The 21441-nt window shown below is 36.1% G+C and overlaps 1 protein-coding gene across 1 annotated transcript; it reads right to left on the bottom strand.

Annotated features, from left to right (window-relative positions):
• Positions 1 to 2834: 2834 nt before the first annotated feature.
• On the bottom strand, positions 2835 to 20836 carry LOC106672031 (transmembrane protein 53-A-like). The gene is made up of 6 exons (XM_014403116.2): positions 20815 to 20836; positions 12164 to 12252; positions 10022 to 10309; positions 9374 to 9639; positions 6838 to 7015; positions 2835 to 3245 (listed from the first exon to the last, which is right to left on the bottom strand). The coding sequence occupies exons 2-6, from the start codon at positions 12233 to 12235 to the stop codon at positions 3093 to 3095; spliced, it is 957 nt and encodes a 318-aa protein (XP_014258602.1). The 5' UTR covers positions 12236 to 12252; positions 20815 to 20836; the 3' UTR covers positions 2835 to 3092.
• Positions 20837 to 21441: the final 605 nt, after the last annotated feature.

Raw genomic sequence — 21441 nt, 5'->3', positions numbered from 1 at the left:
ATAAAAAAAAAACAGGCAATCTGATGACGTTCCATACATGCACAATTCAACGACAGCTCACAAACATCCTTTATCCCATTTAAGATATACAAAATAAAAAGGGAAAAGATTGGACAAAATCTTAAGTACTGGGACAAAAAAAAAAAACCCTAGACTTGTCCATCTAGAACGCCGATACACTTGCAAACTTATAAGGGCTTGACTAAAACAAAAATCACACAGATCCACCAATGAAGATGGCGATTAAACATGTCTGACCAAATAGGTGTAGATGGCAGCCCAAAACGATCGGGACCAAATTAAAGACTTTTTTGTTAAATTTTCCATCCAGCTCCCTGTAGAGGGAGACCACATACCCTCGGACCTACAGAGTTATGTGTCATGTATCAAAAAGAAAGGCGGTCTTATTGTTCTTAGTCTTTCCTTGACATTAAACTAAAGTAAAAAGACCAGGGGGAAGAAAGGGATTTCTGTCAAGAGGAACCATGTATCCATTATGATTTGTGAATGTGAGGCAATATAGCCACTTTGGTAAGGCAATTATTACACTGAGAGAAGTGTGTGAAGAAGCACTGAAAACAGTGCTTCGTTTTGTAAAAGTACTTTCCTCAGTCTTTATCATACAATAGACATTAATTATTAACTAAGGTTAGAGAAAAAATATATTGATCAGTCACAAAATCAAGGTTTATACACTATTTTGGCAGGCTTGAATAAAGTCTGTATTGCACCATGCTCCAATGGAATGACTTTATGAACTTGCATATTAGTCAGAGTACAATTCCGTTGATTTTTCATCATATATAGTTTGGGGAGAGGGGAGGGTAGTGTGAAAAAAAAGGATTGGGGGAATCAAACCCACGACTGTGGGGTCTATGAGCCGAGAGTCTATCAAGCTGACCACTCGGCTACCATGGTCCCTCAATGGCATAACTTGATTTGTTTTATGATTTTATTCCCCTCAAGAATTGTGTAGCTGTTCCTTGTACGACTTTTTCAATCTATGTGGCATTCATGATTTCACGCAGCAGTTATTTTTACGTATCTACTAGAGCCTGTGGCAAGGCGGAGACATTTGTTGTGTGTGTAACTCCAAGAAGAACATTCATATAGCAACATGGGGTTGACGGTCATGCTGTAGATCATGAGTTTGTTCTTTTTGCTCATGTCAATTTCTCTTTTAAGTAAAAGTTGAAGGTCTCTGATGCTTCCCCTTTTCCCACTAGATTTTTTACATGTTAGGTGAAGTTTCGTTTTGAATCCCATTTGACAGGTAAGCTATGGTTTTGGACCTGTCAAAAGGTATTCGTACTACTACTATGTGGAGCATCAAGGTCTGCATTTAGTAAACAGGATGCAGCTTGTTTTGGGAACAGTGATCTTCAACTTCCACTAAAAGCAAAGTGTTTTATTTGCCCCAGTTCCTTATTTAACTTGCTTGCTATCGCACTGACTTTCCAAGAGGAGTAGTAGAGCACAGTGACATCATCATATAGCGCTAGATGACAGAACTTGGGTTTTAGGAAAGTGTTTAGACAAATAGAAAACAGAGTCACACCTGGTAGTGAGCCCTGAGGAACACCTGCTGAAATAATGATGGGATACAAAAGTGAGTTGTTCAGCAAACATAAAAAGATCTCGTTTGGATGTACAATTTTGATTAAATATGCTGGAACTTGTACTCAATCTTTTGATAAACAAATGTAACAATCAATTCTCCCAGACACTCTTATGTATCAATAGGTGGTCCCAAAAACACTCTTTACATTCTATAAAGTTTTAATAAACTACAAAGGAAAAAATTCAGGAGAAAAACAGATACAATATACAGATGACTTCAAAACAATTGAAGGATCAAGTGTTTTTCGTACAAGCTCAACATTTAAGCAAACTCATTAGGGAGGTACACCTCGGTCTTTCAAGCTGAAATATATGCTGTCAATCTTGTGCCTTGGAAAATCTTAAGAAGGGTTACACTAGCCAAAAATCATTGTAAGATCTGTTAACCAATCAGCTATTAATGCATTCATATGTAAAAAATAACATCAAAACTAGTCAGTGAATACATCCAAAATCTCTAAAACCTGGGGGAAAACAACAACTTGATGATATCTTGGGTTCAATATATCAAAGCACAAAGAAATTTTGGGTAAGATAAAGCAAATACACTGGCTAGAGAAGGATCTACAATACCAAATATAAGCCCCGAACCAACCAACCTAACAAAAATAAACTCAGAATCCTCCATCACATAATGGATCCAATAAAGACAAAAGGAGAAGTAGATAAATTCTAGGGGTGGCAACACAGCAAACTTATGCTAAAACGACCGTCACCAAGACTCACTGCTACAGTTAGAGAGGGCTAAATTCAGAGGGTGATAGGACTATAAACTGGTCACTGGTATCTAAGAAAACAACTGCACAACATGGGTATATTCAATGATGATCCCATTTGTAGGTTATGCAATGAAGAGGAAGAAACAGCCACCCAAATCATCTTCAAAGTAACCACTTAATGCTGACAAGACTTGGAATTCAAAGAAAGCCATGGGAATGGAATTGCAGCGACAGTCAATGACCTAGTACTTCTTAGGAGAAGAATCGAGTCGATTGCAATGAACTAAGGAACTAGGAAAGTACAATAAAATAAGCTTTCACTTATTAATTTATTTATTTTATTATTATTCTATTCTATTAAGTCTAATGGCAACTTCTATTGCACAGATCATTTCTATAACAATACTTAATAATATAACAATAATACTTACATTTTACTTAACAGTTTTTCTGTAATAATCTGGTTTTTAATCAATTAAAATAAAATACAAAAAATAAATGTTTAATGTTTTTATTTATTTACCCTTCATTAACAGCATTACATACACACATGTTTACATAGTAAATTGTGATTAAAAATTATTTGGCCAGATTTAGTTCACTCCAATTAATAATACTTTATTCTGACGAGTTTATGTATTTTGTTACAATGAAGAAAAACTAGATTAATAATTACAACAAACAATTGGCATAAAGGTAACAATAATTATGACTGATGAAAAACATCATTATTATTTTTATTTAAAAATTGATTTACAACTTTGCCTTAATTTTATCCTTCACCTCCTCATACTGAGAAAAGAGGTCTAGCGAAGCAATAAAAGAATTCAATTCGTACAAATACTCGTCACGGTGCAAAATGAAATGTGAAACGTGTTTTGATTTATCCCAACATTTCCAGGAAACCTGTAAAATGAATTAGAAATCAAATTTAACATGTTATGAAAATAAAATGTTGAATATGCATGAACTAACAACAAATTAAATTTTTATTTTTTTTTGGTACTAGGTAACTACACATCAAACTAATATCCTTATTTGTCAATTATTTCTGTTGAACTTCATAGCAATAACCATATATAACAATAATGATAGTTCCCTGATTTTATGTAGTCAGATTATGACTTTTCTTTTATTTTTTAATATTTTTATTTATGTATTTATTAATTTTAAAAATCTATTTGTAGGAAAATACTTTCATCTCAAAATCAAGGCTGCTGAAATTCTCACCATGAGTCATTACAGTGATGTCGCCGTGTGAATGCTTTAATCAGCATATCAGCAACCCTTGTTATTCATTTATATGTTTTTTTCCCCAATTGTATTGATTATTTCTATGATTTTTTTAATGTAGTCTACTCATTATTTAATTCTACAGTTCTGGTTCTGATTGTATAAACACAACAATATTTGAAAATAAACATTCAACGATAAAAGTGCTGAGCTGATAAATTATTTCTTTCTACATTGTTTATATTCCCAATGCATTTTATCAGGCAAAAATATCATTTTTGTTTATCAAATACAATAAATTAAAAAAGAGCTGATATTGCTTACAGTGTGTAAACTTGAAAATGTACGAGTGAAAATTTCTCATGCAATAAAAATAAATATTCCTTGTTATTATTGGGTTATCTGGATATTTTGTAAAAGTACTGAATTGTATTTTCTTTTATCTAACACCTCAAAAATTGAATGATAAAATTAAATTGAATTAAAGAATTGAAAAAAGCCCTTTGTAAGTACGTTGTTGGGTCAATGGCTTAACCTTAGTGGCCAATTTTTTCAATGTTTGGTCAGCACATAGGCCACCTTTACTGAGTAACTAAGGTGAAGCCTCAATGTGTAGATTGACATAAAACGTAAAAATGTGGTCTTATAAGTAAAATTTCCTAACAAACATAGTACACCTTCCACCACCCCAGACTCCTCACAACACTGCACCTGACCTGAATAGTATAAAATAGCTCAGATATTTGGCTCTCCAAGAAATAATTCTATGACTAAATGCCCTCTTCCAAACCGAATCGCTATCATGGCCAATTATGTTCTATTATTTTATTGCTTAGCGAAAAAAAAGGCTGGTTGGATTGAGCACTGACGCAAGATATCATTGACAATTTCTATATCCTCTAAATTGTATGACCAGTGCTCTTTAGCCTCACGACACCCCGTTTGGAAAATTGTGATGTCATCATGAAAATCATAATTTCTTTAATGAAACTAAACCATAAATACTGATTTCTATTGCATTCAATTAATTTGACTGAAAGTGGTGATTGAGAAAAATCGCCCAGAGCTGACTAAGGAAAGGTGTGATATTCCATCAAGACAATGTTCAGCTTATGTGTCTTTACTGACTCGGCAGCAATTACTGAACTACTACCTATACCATTTCCTCTATTTTTTTATTTAATTTTTTAAAATTAATTAATTTTTATTTATTTATTTTTTAACAAGGCAAACCTTATACTATAAATGAAGGCATCAGAAAAGATCTTCCGGTGTTTCAGCAGTAACAGTGGAAAGAGGACAAAGACACTCCAGCTAAGGGTGTTCAACATCCTCAGTACTGCTCAGAGAACTAGCACACTGGGACTATGAGAACGCCCTCCACTGCTGCCCTGGAAGTCCTTTCGAATCTACCAGCACTACATAATCTGTATCCTGGGAGAGGCCAGAACCACAATTCATAGGCTAATGCAGGGACAGGCTCCAATAGTCTACTCACATAGCAAACAGCAACTAAATGTGTGGGGTGGGAGCTTCAAACAGATATGGTTCTGGGCCTGTTGATGCCATGACCTTAAATTCAGATTTGACAAAAAACTTCAAATTAAAATACATGGCAGAGTAGCCTGGGAGAAAGGGTTCCCAGTTAATGTTGACCATATCTGGTATACAGATGGCTCTAAAACTGAGTATGGCTTAGGAGCTGGTATTTATGGAAATAAACCAAGGACTAGAATTCATATAAGTCTTGAGCAATATGCCACTGACTTTCAAGTGGAGAATATGTATGTTGAACACTGTGCCAAGGAGATTAAAGGGCTAGGTGTCATTAACAGAAGAATAGTCATGTACTTGGACAGCTAGGCGGCACTTAGGGAAATTAAAGTTAAGTTAAAGCTGAGAATCATTTTGATTGCATTAGGGGATTGCATAATGTCAGACATTGGGGAAAACAACAAAATTACCCTTGACTGTGTAACAGGGCACAAAGGGCAGAGGGGCAATGGACAGAAGGAAAGTCTGCTGAGGACACCAATTTCTCTGAACCCTTTTGTGGCATACCAAATGCCAAAAAGTGGGTCCATCACACAATGGATTAAGAAGAAATACTCAGTACAATGGGACTGTATTCTACGACAAAATGCAAAAGTTTACCAAAGTATTCCTGCAGAACTACTAAATCTAGGACGTGTAAGGACTAGAATAGTAATTGGACTGCTAACTGGAAATTACAGACTCCTGAGGTACATGTACAGATCGGAGTAGTGGAAACAAGCCTGTGCATATATTGCCAGGGAGAAGAAGTGGAACATATTTTCTGTTGGTATGAAGGCTTATGTAGGCTAAGATTTAGACTCCTGGGAGAGAAAGCCCGGGCCTGAAGGGGGAGAAAATGGGAGTCATTAAAAAAGCTCTAGTAAAAAGCCAGAAGAGAGACAATGGAGACCCAATACTGGTCGTAGTGCACAGATCATAAAGAGGCTGACTCGTCTAATCTAATATAATGCAGCAGTAAAAGCAGCGATTTTTGGAAGAAAGGTATTTATTATGGACCTTACTTTCAAATGGTAATTAATTAATTTTATAACCCTTAATGAATTTGTAAGTGTATCAGCATTTCCATACAAACTTTCCAGACAACCCTATAAATATTTATTGTTGTTAAATATAGTTACACAAATCAATTTATCAAATTATTATTTACAATTCAAACTATTTACAATTCCTTTTGAATGAATAATTTAACAACGGGGACAAGTGCAATGACATATTTGTCAACTGAAATTATCCAGGGCGGTAAACTACAATACAAATTGCCTACCAACTTCCTTGGTATTATCATAAATTAATATGCCAATATTATATATAAGAATAAATTAATCAAAATTTCACTTTTTAAAATTGTTACCATTCTGATGTGTATTTAAATTGGCATGATTCAACAGCATTTCTGACTTGTCAATCCAGATTAATTTTGATGATTTATTAAAGGGATTTGTTTTCAATATGTTTCTCCTATTTATTTTTGCTAATTATTGACACTATTTTTTCGATATTTAACCGTATTCAAAATTTTGCCATATGTTTGACTATTAGATATAGAGACAAATGGTTTGTAAATAATCTCTTGCAAACAGTCCCATGTTTTTTTAGTAATCATTAGATAGAATCTTTTAGAAAGACAGAAATCAATAGTGCTTCTATTTAGTTCCATGATTTGTATATGGTTTTTATTCAGAAATTAATAGCAATTCTAAGCACATACCTTCATTCCCAATGATTCCCACGATTTGCGGACTCTTTGATTTGACGCTTCCGTCGCAATAAGGTCATTCTTGGAGATGAAAAGTAATGTCGGTGCTCTAATAGGTGTTGTGTGGAACAACTGGCTTGACCTGATGTAATGTTGGGTGACTGAATTCTGGAATGTACTCAAATGGTAGCTGAAAAAAATACGATAAAACTTTGAAATGACAATAAGCATAAACAGCATTACTTATGTTAGTAACTTGATATTATTGACGTAATTAAATTTGTTTACAATCTAACTTTTAGTTTAGTAATCTAAATATTTGCCAATGCACTATTTGTCTATATGTTTTTCTAAGTGAGTACGTTACAGCAGAGATCATATCAACCCCCTGGGTAACGGCGTTTTTGAGAAAAAATAAAAAAATAAAAGTGCATTTGTAAGTATGATCAACCCTGAATTCAAACCCGGGATTTTACCTTAAAGTGATGTGCACTGTGTCAACGCCTTAACCATTGTGGCCACCGATGACCACAATTCTTAGTTTTTAAATGTATTTCTGGTTTGACAGGTGCCCTAATATTATATTTTCAATTTTTACTTTCTATACAGCTTCTATAAATACTCAATCAGTTGAAATCTTGAAATTGATAATTTGTTGACTATTATTTAAAAAAAAAAATACATTTTCTCATTTCCTTCTTCTTATCCACATTTGCAAAGGAAATACCATAGCTCAGAATGCTAAGAAAATTTATGTGTCCAGTGATGACGCTTTAGGAGGAAGAGTCATCTGTAAGTATTCTGAATGGGTCAGAAGCGTAAATTTTGATTTAGGAGACAGATCACTCTTGATGTCCTTTAACTAGTGTTGATAAACAAATTCAAGCTTTTGTCTCGAATGACTCATACTCAGAGATGCACCATATAGTAGAACAAATTTTTTTTATACATCTTAGAGCGGATGGATATATTTGTCGGAGCGATGGGTTTCTCACATATAATCTAGAAGAATTTATTGGACTGCATATCCATCTGCGATTCCCTACTAAATTCAACCCATTTTCACAAAGATTGATAACTTAGGATGAATATGCCACGACCCATTATTAACAACTCCAGAAGCCAGATTACATCGCAAGAAGGTAATATTGTGCATTTGGTGAGATTGAAAGGGGATGATTTTTTTATTAGCTTCTTCTGCCCAACCAAATCGTTGATTCTAGTGTGTACTGTACACAATTGGAGCAAATAAAGTAAGCAAGCGATTGATAACTTTTAATGAAAAGTTGATCATTTACCGATACTCATTGTCTCCGTCCTCCCGTTTATATTTTTACCTCTCCCTCCACTTCACCCGCTACACAATCCTGTTCGAAATTCCTAGGGTCGTCTCAGAAAGGGTAGAAGTATCAATGAATTGGGTTTTTTCAACTGGAAGTGATTTATTCTAAAAACACATAATTTGCTTTTCTGTGTATGTGTTTGGTTATTTTAATTAATTATTTACCCATTAAGTAAAATAAGGGAAAATGAATGCAGAAACTACCCACCCAAATGGAACAAACATTCTGTGGATTGCCTACTTCCTTTACTGCTGTGGGGATGCAACTTTTGCATTATATAATTATATAACTTACATAAAAATAACAAAAAAAAATTATTTATAGATTATATTATATTATATCTCAAGAAGCATGCATGTTACGCATTGGTGGGATTGAAAGGGGGTGATTTATTAGTTTCTTCCAAACCATTAATTCTAATGCACAAATTTGGAGCGATTAAACGAGGGAGTAAAGACCTATTTTACCAGAAAATACCAGAAGTTCAAAAATTCAATGGTTTGTTCTGGAAATATTGAAGATTTCCTTCAGAACACGATAAATTCAATTTATCATGTAACTGGTTTAAAAGAAAAGGGAAAAATTAAAAGTTTAGTTTTGATTTTTTACACCTGATTGAAAATTACAACTATCAGTAATAACGGTAAATTGGGAGTGTTGGTGGTTGACACGGCGCTCATTACTCTAAGGTAAAGGTCCCGGGTTCAAATCCAGTGGCCATACATTTGAATCTGAAATACTTACAAATGGGATTTTTTCAAAAAACACCAGCACCCCGAGGGTTCATATAACCTCGTAATTGGCATATCCTCAAAAAAAAAGTTTCTGATATCATTTATTTATTTAAGAAAGGAAAAATATTTTCAAAATGTGTGAAAAATCATCCACAAAATTGATTATTTTTTATTTTAATTTTTTAATTAATTTATTTTTTAATGCCCATTTGTAAATACGTCGAGTTTGAATGCTGGATTCGAACTCGGGACCTTTACCTTACCATGATGAGCACCATGTCAACACCTTGTTGCGGCCCATAGGTGGTGTTTAAACGAAAGGTTTAAAAAAGTCAACACAAATTAAATGTTCTTATTTACTTAATTATTTAATAGGCAGCTTAAAGCTTATTATAAAAACTCACATGGAATATCAGGCAAAAACGTTCTAGTAGAATAAATCAAGGTAAAGTTAAAAGTGATTGAACTTACACGACATATTTTTCAACTGTAGCTCTAAGAAGAGAATTTCCAGGTACCAATGCTCTTGGTATTCCTTTGTGAAGTTCAGCAATGTCTGGAGCCGAATCCCATATTTGGCCTTTGACTCTGTCGATAAGTTTCGTATACTTTGGTAAGTCTGTATTAATCTTGACTAGTACTTCTCCCCAAAGGTAAGCGCCGACTGAAAACCCATGAAGTAAAAGGGGCCGATTCGAATGTTCATTCAAGTATTGGAGCAATTCATCTGCAATTGGCTAAAATACAATTAATTAGTCTTATAAGACTATCGTATTACAATTAATGACAAATTATGGAATAAGGCTTCCTAGACATAAATGTCCTATGACTGGATTTCAAAACAGAGATGAGTGATTTTACTTAGTTAAATTGTGTACTGTTAAATTACATGCACAATACCTAGAAAAATCATTCTAATCATTTGAAAAATAGGCTGATTAATTTATATCAAAATAGAGGATCATTACCATTAATTTAAAAACTATACAAATTCACTCAGTGAAGCAATTTATTTCTAAATCAATGAACCTATTGAAACAAAGTACAACAAATAAACAAAATTCTCTGTGTGAAATTGATATTTTGAAAATATTTAAATATACAAATTATATTTTGTACCTGTGCTCCAGTTGTAGGCCAAAGAAACTGCCAAGGAGTCATCGTTACTGATAATACATCAAAGCCTTGTTTTAAGTATATTTCACTGTATTTTTCAATGTGCTTTTTCTTAGCGAGCATCCATGCTATCAAAACTACCAAAGGCCGACTTGTTGGATCATTTGTAATGGGTTTAATTGGATTTAAGAATTTATCTGCAGTATACAGCTCAAATTGTGGGTTTAAAGGTTTTTGTTGGTTGCGAAGAGTCATTGCTTTATGGAAATCTCTTTTCTCAACCTGCAAAACCTGCAATATGTATATATTGTTTATTATAAACAACATAAGAAAATAGAATTTTGAGCTGTTTCTCATTACTTACTAAATATAAGTGAACAAACATTAAGAATACAAGTAAAGTCAACAAAACATAACTTTACAAAAACTCATTTCAATGGAACTTCGACCTTTTACTTCTACCATGAGAAGTTTTACATTTTATTTTTAAATTTTTATTTATTTTTTTATTTTTTTTTTTTGTAAACCTGGAGAAAACATTAGTAAGAGGTGAGGCGTGAGAAGGTGCATTGCATCGCTTAACAGATCCTGCACCTCTCCATGGAAGATTTCACAGGACTGGAAGCAACTTACCTTAGGAACTACTAGAGGCAAGTTACTTAAAATCTACGGCAAAGAGATGACACTGTTGTAATTATTTGAAATGAAAACCAAAGGCGACAAGAATCTTTGAACGGAATTTGAAAGCGAGAAAAGTTACCCTCTCCAAGAGCTCAATTTCAGCCCTCAGAGGTCAGCACGCCAAACAAATGAAATATCCTCTAAGTGGCTTCTGACAAGGGTAAGAAGGTTTTACTGACAAGGGTATTGTGAAATTCTTGTTTTATGTTCTTCAATGCATTATTTCTAATATCGATGACATGATTTCTGAAAGAACTGTTTGAACTGAAAATTACATTAAGATCAGAAATGTTATCCACTTTCTCAATAAGGGTTCAATCAAGATGGCAGGAAAATTTGTCAAAGTTATGTTTCAATTAATTAATCTTTTTATGTAAGGTGTTTGGTTGAAATGAAAAAGTTAGTGTCACGGGCGGGATTCGAACCCATGACCTTTGGCTCAAAACGCCACTGCTCTAACCACTTGAGTGAGCTATCGTAACTTCGTAGTCACAATAGTTCAAGTGGTTAGAGCAGCGGTGTATTGAGCCGAAGGTCTGGGTTCGAATCCCACTTGTGACACTAGCTTTTGGGATGGTTAGGGATGGCACTAGCACTAACTAGGCACTGCTATGAGCAGGATTCGAACCCACAACCTTCGGCTAAATACGCCACTGCTCTACCACTTGAGCTATGTGACTTCGATCCACTCGGACACCAACTCCCCATCTCAACCTAACCTTTCAAATTTCCCCTCCTTTTTGCCATTTTTCAATTCGAAAGGTTGTAGGTTGGGATGGGGAGTTAATGTCCGAGTGGATCAAAGTCACAATAGCTCAAGTGATAGAGCAGCGACGTATTTAGCCGAAGGTCATGGGTTTGAATCCCGCTTGTGGCACTGGCTTTTGGGATGGTTAGGGATGGCACTAGCACTAACTAGGCACTAGCTTTTTCATTTCAACCAAAAACCTTACATAAAAAGATTAATTAATTGAAAGAAGTAATTTCCTCAATAGACCACTAAATAAAATGGGTATACTGTTATTAGATTTACTAAATTTTATGCACTCTCTTTTATTAGCAATGTCAATTTTGTAACACCAGTTGGAAAAAATGTCAATTGCTGCAGTTCCCAACAATCAGGTAGACTCGACACGGATGAAAAGAGTTTGAGATCATCTACAAGAAAAGAGAAGAAAGAGGTGTCAAAATGTCTTGTGACATCGTTAAAAACCATAAGAAATAAAATTGGCCTCGAGTGGGATCCCCGTGGGAACCAGAATCAATGGGAAGGGAAACAGAAAGTTCACCATTGAATTCCACCCACAAGGTTCCGCCAATAAGGAAGGATCCCAACTGTGAAAGGAGCGGATCGCAATGCCGTACAATTTGAGTTTAGAAAAGAGAATATTAATATTCATCGTACCAAAAGCCTTTGACTTGAATGTTAATTATATTGGATTTCATAGGAATCAGCCAAGTTACCTGTCTGGTGATCACCTTTTGCAGACCGTTAAATAAATTAATCGCGTACTTGTTCATCAAAAAGCCTGCCATCAGCACGTTTGATTTATCTGCAACAACATGTTTCAAATTAGCGATTATAACATGAAATATTTTATGTTTAATCTTTATATTAAAAAAAAAAAAAACTAAATGAAGGTCAAAATTTTTTAATTAACATTCAAAAGTAAACAAATTAATATGTATGTGTGATTAAAAATATTAAAAGAAAATTGCATTGTATCTATGCATATTTTTTCCAAGTTTAATTGAAAGTAATTTTACAACAATGACTGAATGGATGTAAAAATAATTTAATATTTTTCAGGAATAGATCTGGTAATGATTTTCCGGTTGGCTCGATTTTCACATACTTCGTCAGATAACATTTTTCAACACGTAGTCTAAACAATCGAAATCGAGAAAAAAACAGCCGGATAGCGACGTCGACTATGACATTCACATTCACATTCACCAGTCCCCACGACCGCCGGTGGGCACTGGGCAGTGAGTAATAGAGCCGAGTGAGCGGTGGGGACTCTAGCGTTCTTTTTCCCCTTTTTGACATCCTTTGGCAACGCGTCGGCGCCAAATTCAATCTTTTAAGTTTATGTGCGACTTTAATTATTTTGTAAATTAACAAGGAACAGTATGGGGAAAGAAGGACCACTTCTTTCTGATGATTACGGTGGGAAAACTGGATCTACATGATACCCTGTTTGATTAGTTAAACTTTTCCTCATCATACTTGAAACGGAGGACATTTTATGCGGCGCCTGACACTTTGTGCCAACAGAAATGGAAAGAATGCCTCGTGGTAGAGGCTTGAGAAGTTAGTTCACAAGGTCTCGTGATGAAAAAGGACATTTTCACCCTACTGGCCAAAACTTGCCCTTTGGAAGTAGTTTTAAACAAACTGATTTCTCACATCGTACTTGAGTCTGAGGGCTTTTTATGTCTGAGACTTTACACCAGCAGAAATGGAAAGAATGTCTGGTGGTATAGGCTTGTTAAGTAGTTCCCAAGGTCTCGTGATGAAAAAGGACATTTTCATCCTACTGGCCAAAACTTGCCCTTTGGAAGTAGTTTTAAACAAACTGATTTCTCACATCGTACTTGAGTCTGAGGGCTTTTTATGTTGTCTGACACTTTGCACCAGCAGAAATGGAAACATAGCAAACATTTTTGTTTCACTGGCAATGCTAGTGACTGCCACGCTAGGATTGCCAGTCACTGACAACTGTTTAAACCATGCGAGTAGCTACTTGCCAGTGATACAAAAATTCCCTTACTGACAGCGTTTAAATCAGGCCTAATATGATAGTATGCGGAAACGAGTCTGCCAGTAACGATATGATCGGGAACGACCAAACTGGTCCATCACTCCGCAATCTTCACGAGGTTATTCTTACTTTTATCTTCGGATATCGTCGACACAGACCAGATGATATTTCAGCTGTGTTGTAAATGTCAATACCTTTCAGCGTAGTTTAAATGTCAATTTAACTTCTTCACTGTTTGTAAAAGTTGACACTATTGTGTACTTACATTTAAATTCGTAGCCATTAGGTAAGTATAAATTTGTTTAGCCATACTACAAAACAGGTTGATTTTCCTTCGATCATTGCTCATTCTCGCTGATTTATCTGCAAAACCAGTGAACCTGTTATTAGACCAGAATATCAATCTGTAGGTCCATCAGATCTACGACACCGTTTAAAATTTAACCCTTGTAATGTGGTTCAACGAAACATCTGCCATAGTGCTAAAGGAAATGGAGTGAATATTTTCATACGTAAGAGCAATCACGTTAACTGAATCGAAGCCGTGTTCAGCATGTAAAGGGAAAATTAAACGCCAGTCGCGTAAAATAAACAAATTGACAGAGAACATAACAAACAACGACCAAATAAAAATTACAACTTTTTCTTTTTAACCAAAGTAAAATCAACCCCTTGCCTGTTAGTTACTTCACAACCCAAAAATTCTCTTTCTTGTGATAACATAATACACCTTTAAAAAAACTTCAAGAACGAAAATTTATACTTTTTCTGCTCAGTCACCGTTTCCAATGTGGAATCGATGGTCTTCTCAATTCACGACCTTGGAAAAGTTTAGTTTTTACGCCTTCCTTTTGAATTCAATGCGGCCTTCACGATTATATGAACATTTAATAACAAGGACATTATAATTGGATAATATATAGTTTAAAAAAAGGAAGTTATGTAATAATATATGTATTATTTAATGATCGGTTGTTCAATGTTGAAGTAGTGAGGAGCGTTCCGAGTAAATATTTAAATTTTTTTTATTTTTTGCCTACGTTTCGACCTTTACTCAGGTCATCTTCAGGGACAAATTCGATGTTATTTATAAAATTAATCGTATGAACTGTCCAGCTACATACAACACATTGGAATTACATATCAATATCTGTAAAAAAAAAAAAAGATAGTAAACAATGAAAAAACGCAACTTTCTAGAAATGGTTTAAATTATCAGAAACGCACACACAGCATTAATTACAGAATAGATACATACAAACTCCGCCAACAACATAAAGCAAATAAACCATCACACTTTTTTTTTATGTCTCCCTTTCCTTCGTTATCGTCCATAATAATTAACTTCCTTTCCAATATCGAATAACTCAGAATCACAAAATCGCCTATGATATAAAGAAAATATCCCAGATTGACCTCGTTCCCCATCCTGTCACTAATCACATAAAAACAGCAGAATGCAAATCACGTTTCACAACAATTGCAAACACGAAACAAACATGGCATCACAAGAATAACACCACACTTTGTATGATTATGGAATACTTGATTCAAAATTTATAGTATTTACGTCTGCATTGTATAATTATTTTTTCCAATCAAAATATGTTTTGTAATTCACCGCTCCTCACTACTTCAACAAATTATTCAATAATATATTTGGATGTTCTTCCAAATGTAAAGTGGTTTTTTTTTTGTGCTTTATTGTTGTGACAATAAATTTGACTATGACCTCGGAGTTAGCTGGCGACGTTTTTCCCTAAACGTAAAACGCAGCTGTTAGTCCAACGTCTACCTCAATATCAAAGACGTTAATTGGTCTTCTCAGATAATCGAGAAAAGAGTGAGATAGGGCTGTATTCTATCGCCCTAGCTTTTTAACCTATACTGGGAAGCTTTGTTTAAAGATGCTTCAACGATTTCAATGCAAAGGGTGTCAGTATCAATGGGACATACTTGAATAACATACGGTGTGCCGTTGACACAGTAGTGCTAGTTAACAACATAAATGGCCCGCAAAGGTCATGAGGAGAGCGGACGATAGCGTGTCAGCGGAGTGTACGAAATGTGGTGCGTGATTAATGCCTCCATGTCCTCATAGCCGGCCTCTGCGTTACAGGGTATCAGGTCCAGGCTGAAACCCCTATAGCCCTACCTGATGGAACCAGTTACAGGCCGGATGTTGTGACTACGGATGAGGACTCAGTGACTGTCCTGGACGTTGCTGTGGCACATGAGTCGCGTGGCGCCCTAGACCGGGTGGCGAAGTACAGGGTATTACAAGAGACCGTCATGGCGGCATACAAAAGCTTTACTTTAGGTTTGAAGCGTCGTAGGGAATAGAGGCTGTATGCCTGAGCTTACAATCAAGACGCTCAGGTCTTTGGGACAGCAGCTACCCAAGATGCGCTCCTTATCCACTCCTTAATTGCCCTCTTTCAGGACTAGAAACCTAAGACTTCATAAGCCTTCGCACCGACAGAAGACATGTTCCGTTGTTTTTTCTTCTTCCTGGATAACTCCACATGCTTGTTTCTACTATTGTCTATTTTTTACGTTTCTGGTGACCGGGTGTCCAGTAGTCCAACTATCATTCTAAGAAGTCCTAGGTTTAGTAGTTCTGCCGTTAGGTTCTGAAATTATCCTTTGATGAAAGTTTACATGCTTCTGTCTTAGAATACAGTCCCATTGTACTAGCAAGTGCTCTTAAACCATTGTCTGATGGTACCATGTTTTTTGCAATTTGATATGGCACACAAGGGTTTAAGGCCAATAGGTGTCCTCATCGAACTTCACTTAGTAAATTTATCGACCTCCACGTTATCCTTCCGTCCTGTATGCTTTGGTACCCAAACAAGGGTGATTTTGTTATTGCTTCCAATCTCTGAAGTGGCCTTGATGCAATTCCAAACGGCTTTAAATTTTACTATCAGTAAAGTAGTTACTAGTCGTAAGATAGTCCGAGCAGTAAACTTTATTTTTTTGTTGGTAATATCCATTCGTTTGATCTCCCTGGCACAGTGTTCAATAGCCACAGTCACCTCCTGAAAAAACGTGGCATATTGCAAGAATATGGAGTCTAGTCGTTGGTTTATTTTAACTCATAATCGGTCTTAGAGCCATCTGTGCACAAGATATAATCGGCATTGGCAGGGATCTCTTTCTCTGTTTGCTCATTGGATATTTTAATATAAAATTTCTTATCAAATCTGAATTTCGGGATCATGTCGACAGGTATAAAACATAATCCACCTGAAGTTCCTCCCGAAGCTTTATTCGCGGATTGCGGCTCTACTCTCTCCCTTCATGAAGAGGTGGTAGATTCATGAGGACTTCCAAACAGTGGGACTCGTTATCAGTTATGCTGACTTAGCTGTAATGTCCTCCAAACCACCAATCAATAGGTTATCATCAGGTTCAGGTGTATAACCGTAAGGACATTTTTGGATTTAGTCTCCAGCTTTTCCCCACAAAGGCTTTTATATCTACCAATGGCAATTTCTGCTCTTGAACTTGTGCCAGTTTAATTTATTTGCGGACACAGTTATCACTTCAGGCGCGTACGTTTCCGGCTGGCATGTTTTAAATATGACCTATTAATCTTATCACATTTGCACGTTAGATAGTCGATTCGAGGGCGGCTCAAATGCAGCGAGGAATGATAATACGATTTCAAGTGACTCTTATGATTTTTTTATGGCTGTAGGGTTTGAGATAGGAAAGATAACCGAAACAGCTTCACACACAGCGCTCTTCTTCTGAGATTTACCCTTGAAGTCTGTAGTTTTGTTGTACTCGGTCATTTATAATTTGTCTATTCTCACTGGCAAAAGCGTTTCGGCATTTCTTCCACCAAGGTTAGAAGACTCTGATAACAACAAGATCTATTTTTTAACACATGGTAATACTAGTTTATTGGCTTTGGTCTACCTTAGGTTTGTCGGGTGGGTGGATGGAGAAATATAACGTGTAGTTTGGCCGTCCCAGATCATTTCGATCTGCTGGAGAGTACCGGCCAACCGGAGCCGGAGATAGAGTGCCTTTTCTACCTCTCCGGGGGTGGTGAAGGGCACGTGCCGGAACCCCAAAACTGCCTTTTTCAAGGCACATGTATGATGTACCCTTTTCAGGGCACTTCTGAAGTTGGTTAGCATTACACCACCTCGCTAGCCAAGGGTTGTGACAAGTCCATGCATGTAAAATCTTCCTGGTGTTCTCTTTGAGAATACTGGCCGTCTGAGAAGTCCCCTCTGGAATAAGTCCGGACGTTAAAGATCCTCATGGGTCTCAACACCCATGAGTAAAGATGGGAATATCTGCCCATCTTCGCTGTTTTGTGAGTCCTTTTCATAACTACATGAAAGGTGGAAAGTGTGAGTGTCTGATGTCCTTTTTGTATTGTTTTGGTCGGTCCTTGAGACCGTCGATTCTTTTCCTTTTTAATTTGTATAACTTATATGGCGTAAGTATGTGTGTGAACTGTTGATTTTTATATGCATTTCAAGCAAGTTCGTGGTGAATGATGATGGAATGATAAGGTTTTGTACTCCTCGAGTTCTGCAATCTTCTGGCTTATTAACTTTTCCTAGTTCCTTAGTTCATTTCAATCGAATCAATCCTTCTCTTGAGAAGTAGTAGGTCATTGACTTCTGCTCTCTTCCCTGGATCTTCCTAAAGGCCTAGGTTATGTCTTCATTGGGCCGTTGCTTCGCATTCAAAAATTGATGGCAGTTTCTACCTCCTCATCCCATAACTTACAATGAACAACAACAATTGAATATACTGTGTGTTTTCTAAGATGACCGGTTTATATTCCTATCACTTTCCTGAGTTTTGCCCTGCTTAGCTGTAGCTACCCAAAATTTATTATTTTTATTAATTATTTTTTGTCATAAATTTTTGGCATTTTTACATGCTAATAGTTTCAAGTCCGCTGGCTGTCTGATCTTACGATGAGAGATTAAGATTTTCTACGGCACAAGCATTTCAGGATGATCAAGAAGAACCAAGGTCCCCTAATTTGTTTGATCGCTATTTTTTACCTATATAATTGAATATACACAAGTTTTGTAGGTATTTTCCCATATGCCAGTGACCCCAGACACTCCTACCCTGTTTGTAGCAACATGTTTGCCAGTTTTGGTGAGGATTCTTTACCCATGAGTTTACTGTGTTGCACCTCTGGGATTCGTCCACTTTTCCTTATTTGTTTATGGACTCATTCTGAGATTGGGTAGTATTTGTCCTAGTATTCCAAGTATTATAGACTTTTATATAGTTTTGCAGATCCTCCTGATGTGTTTGTCTGCTTTTTCATTACCTGGAACTCCTATGTGTCGTCCTAAATATCGTCAGGTTGTTATTTACCCAGGATTTTCAAGTTTTGGATGTATTCACTTTCTATTTTTTTTATGTGTTCTAGTGCTTCTATGGCTGCTTGGCTGTCTGATCTTATGAGATTTTTTTTGTCAGTGTGGAGCATGTATTTCAGCTTGAAAGACCGAGTGTACTTATCTAATTAGTTTGATCACTCATATTTTGAACTTGCAAGGAATATATCCGATCAAAAAATTATTTTGGAGCCATCTGTATACTATATAATTGTATTGGACGTTCTCATGATTTCTTCTTCTCCTTTATAGCCTGTTGAGACTTAACAGGATGATGCAAAATATCATATAGTCACTCTGATTTTATTTATTATTTTTGGAGTCTGAGAGAGTTTTTCATTGCAAGGGCGTCCGCTCTCTCGCCCTCTCCTCCGATGTCCTGGGACCCAGTAGAGGGTAACTTTATTTTGCACACCTAATCTATTTATTTTAGTTTGCAATTCAGCAGCATCTTTGAGCTAATGATGTTTGAACTTAGTGCTTTGTTGGCTGCTTGGCTATCTGATATGCTAGCTATTTTCTCGTTTTCGTACCCTTTATTCAGATTGAACTGGGAACATCTCAATTGCACGTAATTCAGCCTGGAAGGTACTGGTGTATTTTCCCCTTAGGTCCTGAGTATTTGGTTTCAGGGCCCTTCCTGCATTCTAGATCCGTCAGTGTAAAAGCAGATGGTGCCGTTTCCAACAGAGGGGTTTCTCCCACTTTCCCAAATAGCCCCAGTAACAAACCTAATCCAGAAAACCCTCTATCCATGTCGAACCACCACTACGGCCCAGTCAGGCGACTGAAGGGGAAGATGATCTCAGGACCTCCTAGTCAATAGTAACTATTAAGAAAAGACGGGAGGGCAACAATTGTTGCTAAAATTGTATTCTAGTTCATTACAAAAAGTGTAATGTACTTTTACCCATTCCATTTACTCTCTCTGGTTTCTTACGGTTCACTCATATGCATTTGGTCTTCACACCATCTCCAATCATCGAGAACTATCCGGAATTCCGTAAAGTCGGAACGTAAACCGGCGAGAGTAGATGGATCTAACGTCATCGATTTGTTCGATATGTGTACGAATAGTTTCAATAAAGATGAAGTCGGAGTGCTGAGAATCACTTACATTTTTGGTTTGCTGTCATGTTGTTGTTGTGTGCTGTATATTATTATTGTACGTATAATTTCATGAGCTTTTTGCGAAATCCGACCCGACAGTCAAGCTTTTTATTCAACGATTTTAAATACAGTGCTAATGACTTGTTTAAATTACCAGTCGATTAGGTTCATCAGGCCGGCCTTCAAGCCTATTTTATCAAGTTTCTATCCATATTTCTACCTGAAAATCATAATTTCCTCCGATTGAGTCCCATAGTTAATAACAAAACAATCGGGAGACAATTCTCCTTTCGCTCGACAAGAATTTTAAAAAAGTTAAACGTAAGAGGAGGAATTACCTGTTCGATAACAAGAAACAAGGAAAACACATAGAAATAATTATTTCATGCTTACTTGTACCAGATTGCGGCCGAAGTGTAGGTAGATAGTGTAAAAGTAAACATTTTAAGCTTTGTTACTTTTTATAAACGATTAAAGCGCGTCCGTATCACCATAGTTTGACGATAAACGCTCACCCAAAACTGAATGTAACTAGATTGTAGACAGGTCAAAAGAACCAGTTCACCCTTGTGCGAACGATCCGTGACTGGAAATGGAAGAAGCTCTTTTCCATAGCGGTGAATCATATTCTCTCTTCGCAACGATCACGTGATTCTCATTCACGCAGCTCGTTCGCGTTCACCACTCCTGATCCGAACTAGCTCAGAGCGCTCATCCTCAGCGCTCAATAATCCCCGCTCTTTGAAAAAGTCTACCTCTACAATGACGTTGACCTGAGAAACCTTAAAAACGGAGCCCAAATATAAAGAGGATTGGAAGGAAAGGTCATTTAAGCGGGTAACACACTTACCCGATGCAATGCTATGCAACGCTACCCGATGAAAGTCCGAAATCCAATTTTACATATGGTTGTATTACCGGCGTGCAAATCTGCCCCCCCCCCCAATACACGCAATGCTACCCTACTCTACGCTACGTGATCCCCACTGTCCAGATTTTCGTCGAGTAGCATCGAGTACAGTCGAAGACAAAAGAACCGGACACTCATATTTTTATTCAAACTACATGTATTATTGTCGTTATATTAATTACAACGTACTTATTTTAATATAAACCAAATTAAGCGAGATCAAAAATTCACAAATTTTTATTTTAAATAATTAATTTTAATGGTTTAGCAGAAAATTGATCAATACAACGGAATACCATTTATTTATAGAATCAATTTAAATAACAATTTATTACATGGTTTTGTTCATAAAATTTAACTAACAATTTATTACACGGTTTTGTTCATAAAATTTAACTAACAATTTATTACATGGTTTTGTTCATAAAATTACTCCTATTTCGTCGAGTAGCGTCAGAAGCGGACACATATTTTTTGTCGTTTATTTCAAACTATGTATATGTAATTTTGTCGTTATATTAATTACAACATGCTTATTTTAATGTAAACCAAATTAAACAAGATCAA

The sequence above is a fragment of the Cimex lectularius genome, unplaced genomic scaffold, assembly GCF_000648675.2.
Source record: "Cimex lectularius strain Harlan isolate CLEC.00 unplaced genomic scaffold, Clec_2.1 scaffold100, whole genome shotgun sequence".
Taxonomy (NCBI): Eukaryota; Metazoa; Arthropoda; class Insecta; order Hemiptera; family Cimicidae; genus Cimex; species Cimex lectularius.
Note: the sequence above shows the minus strand (reverse complement) of the source record. Positions and strands in the feature narration are given on the sequence as shown.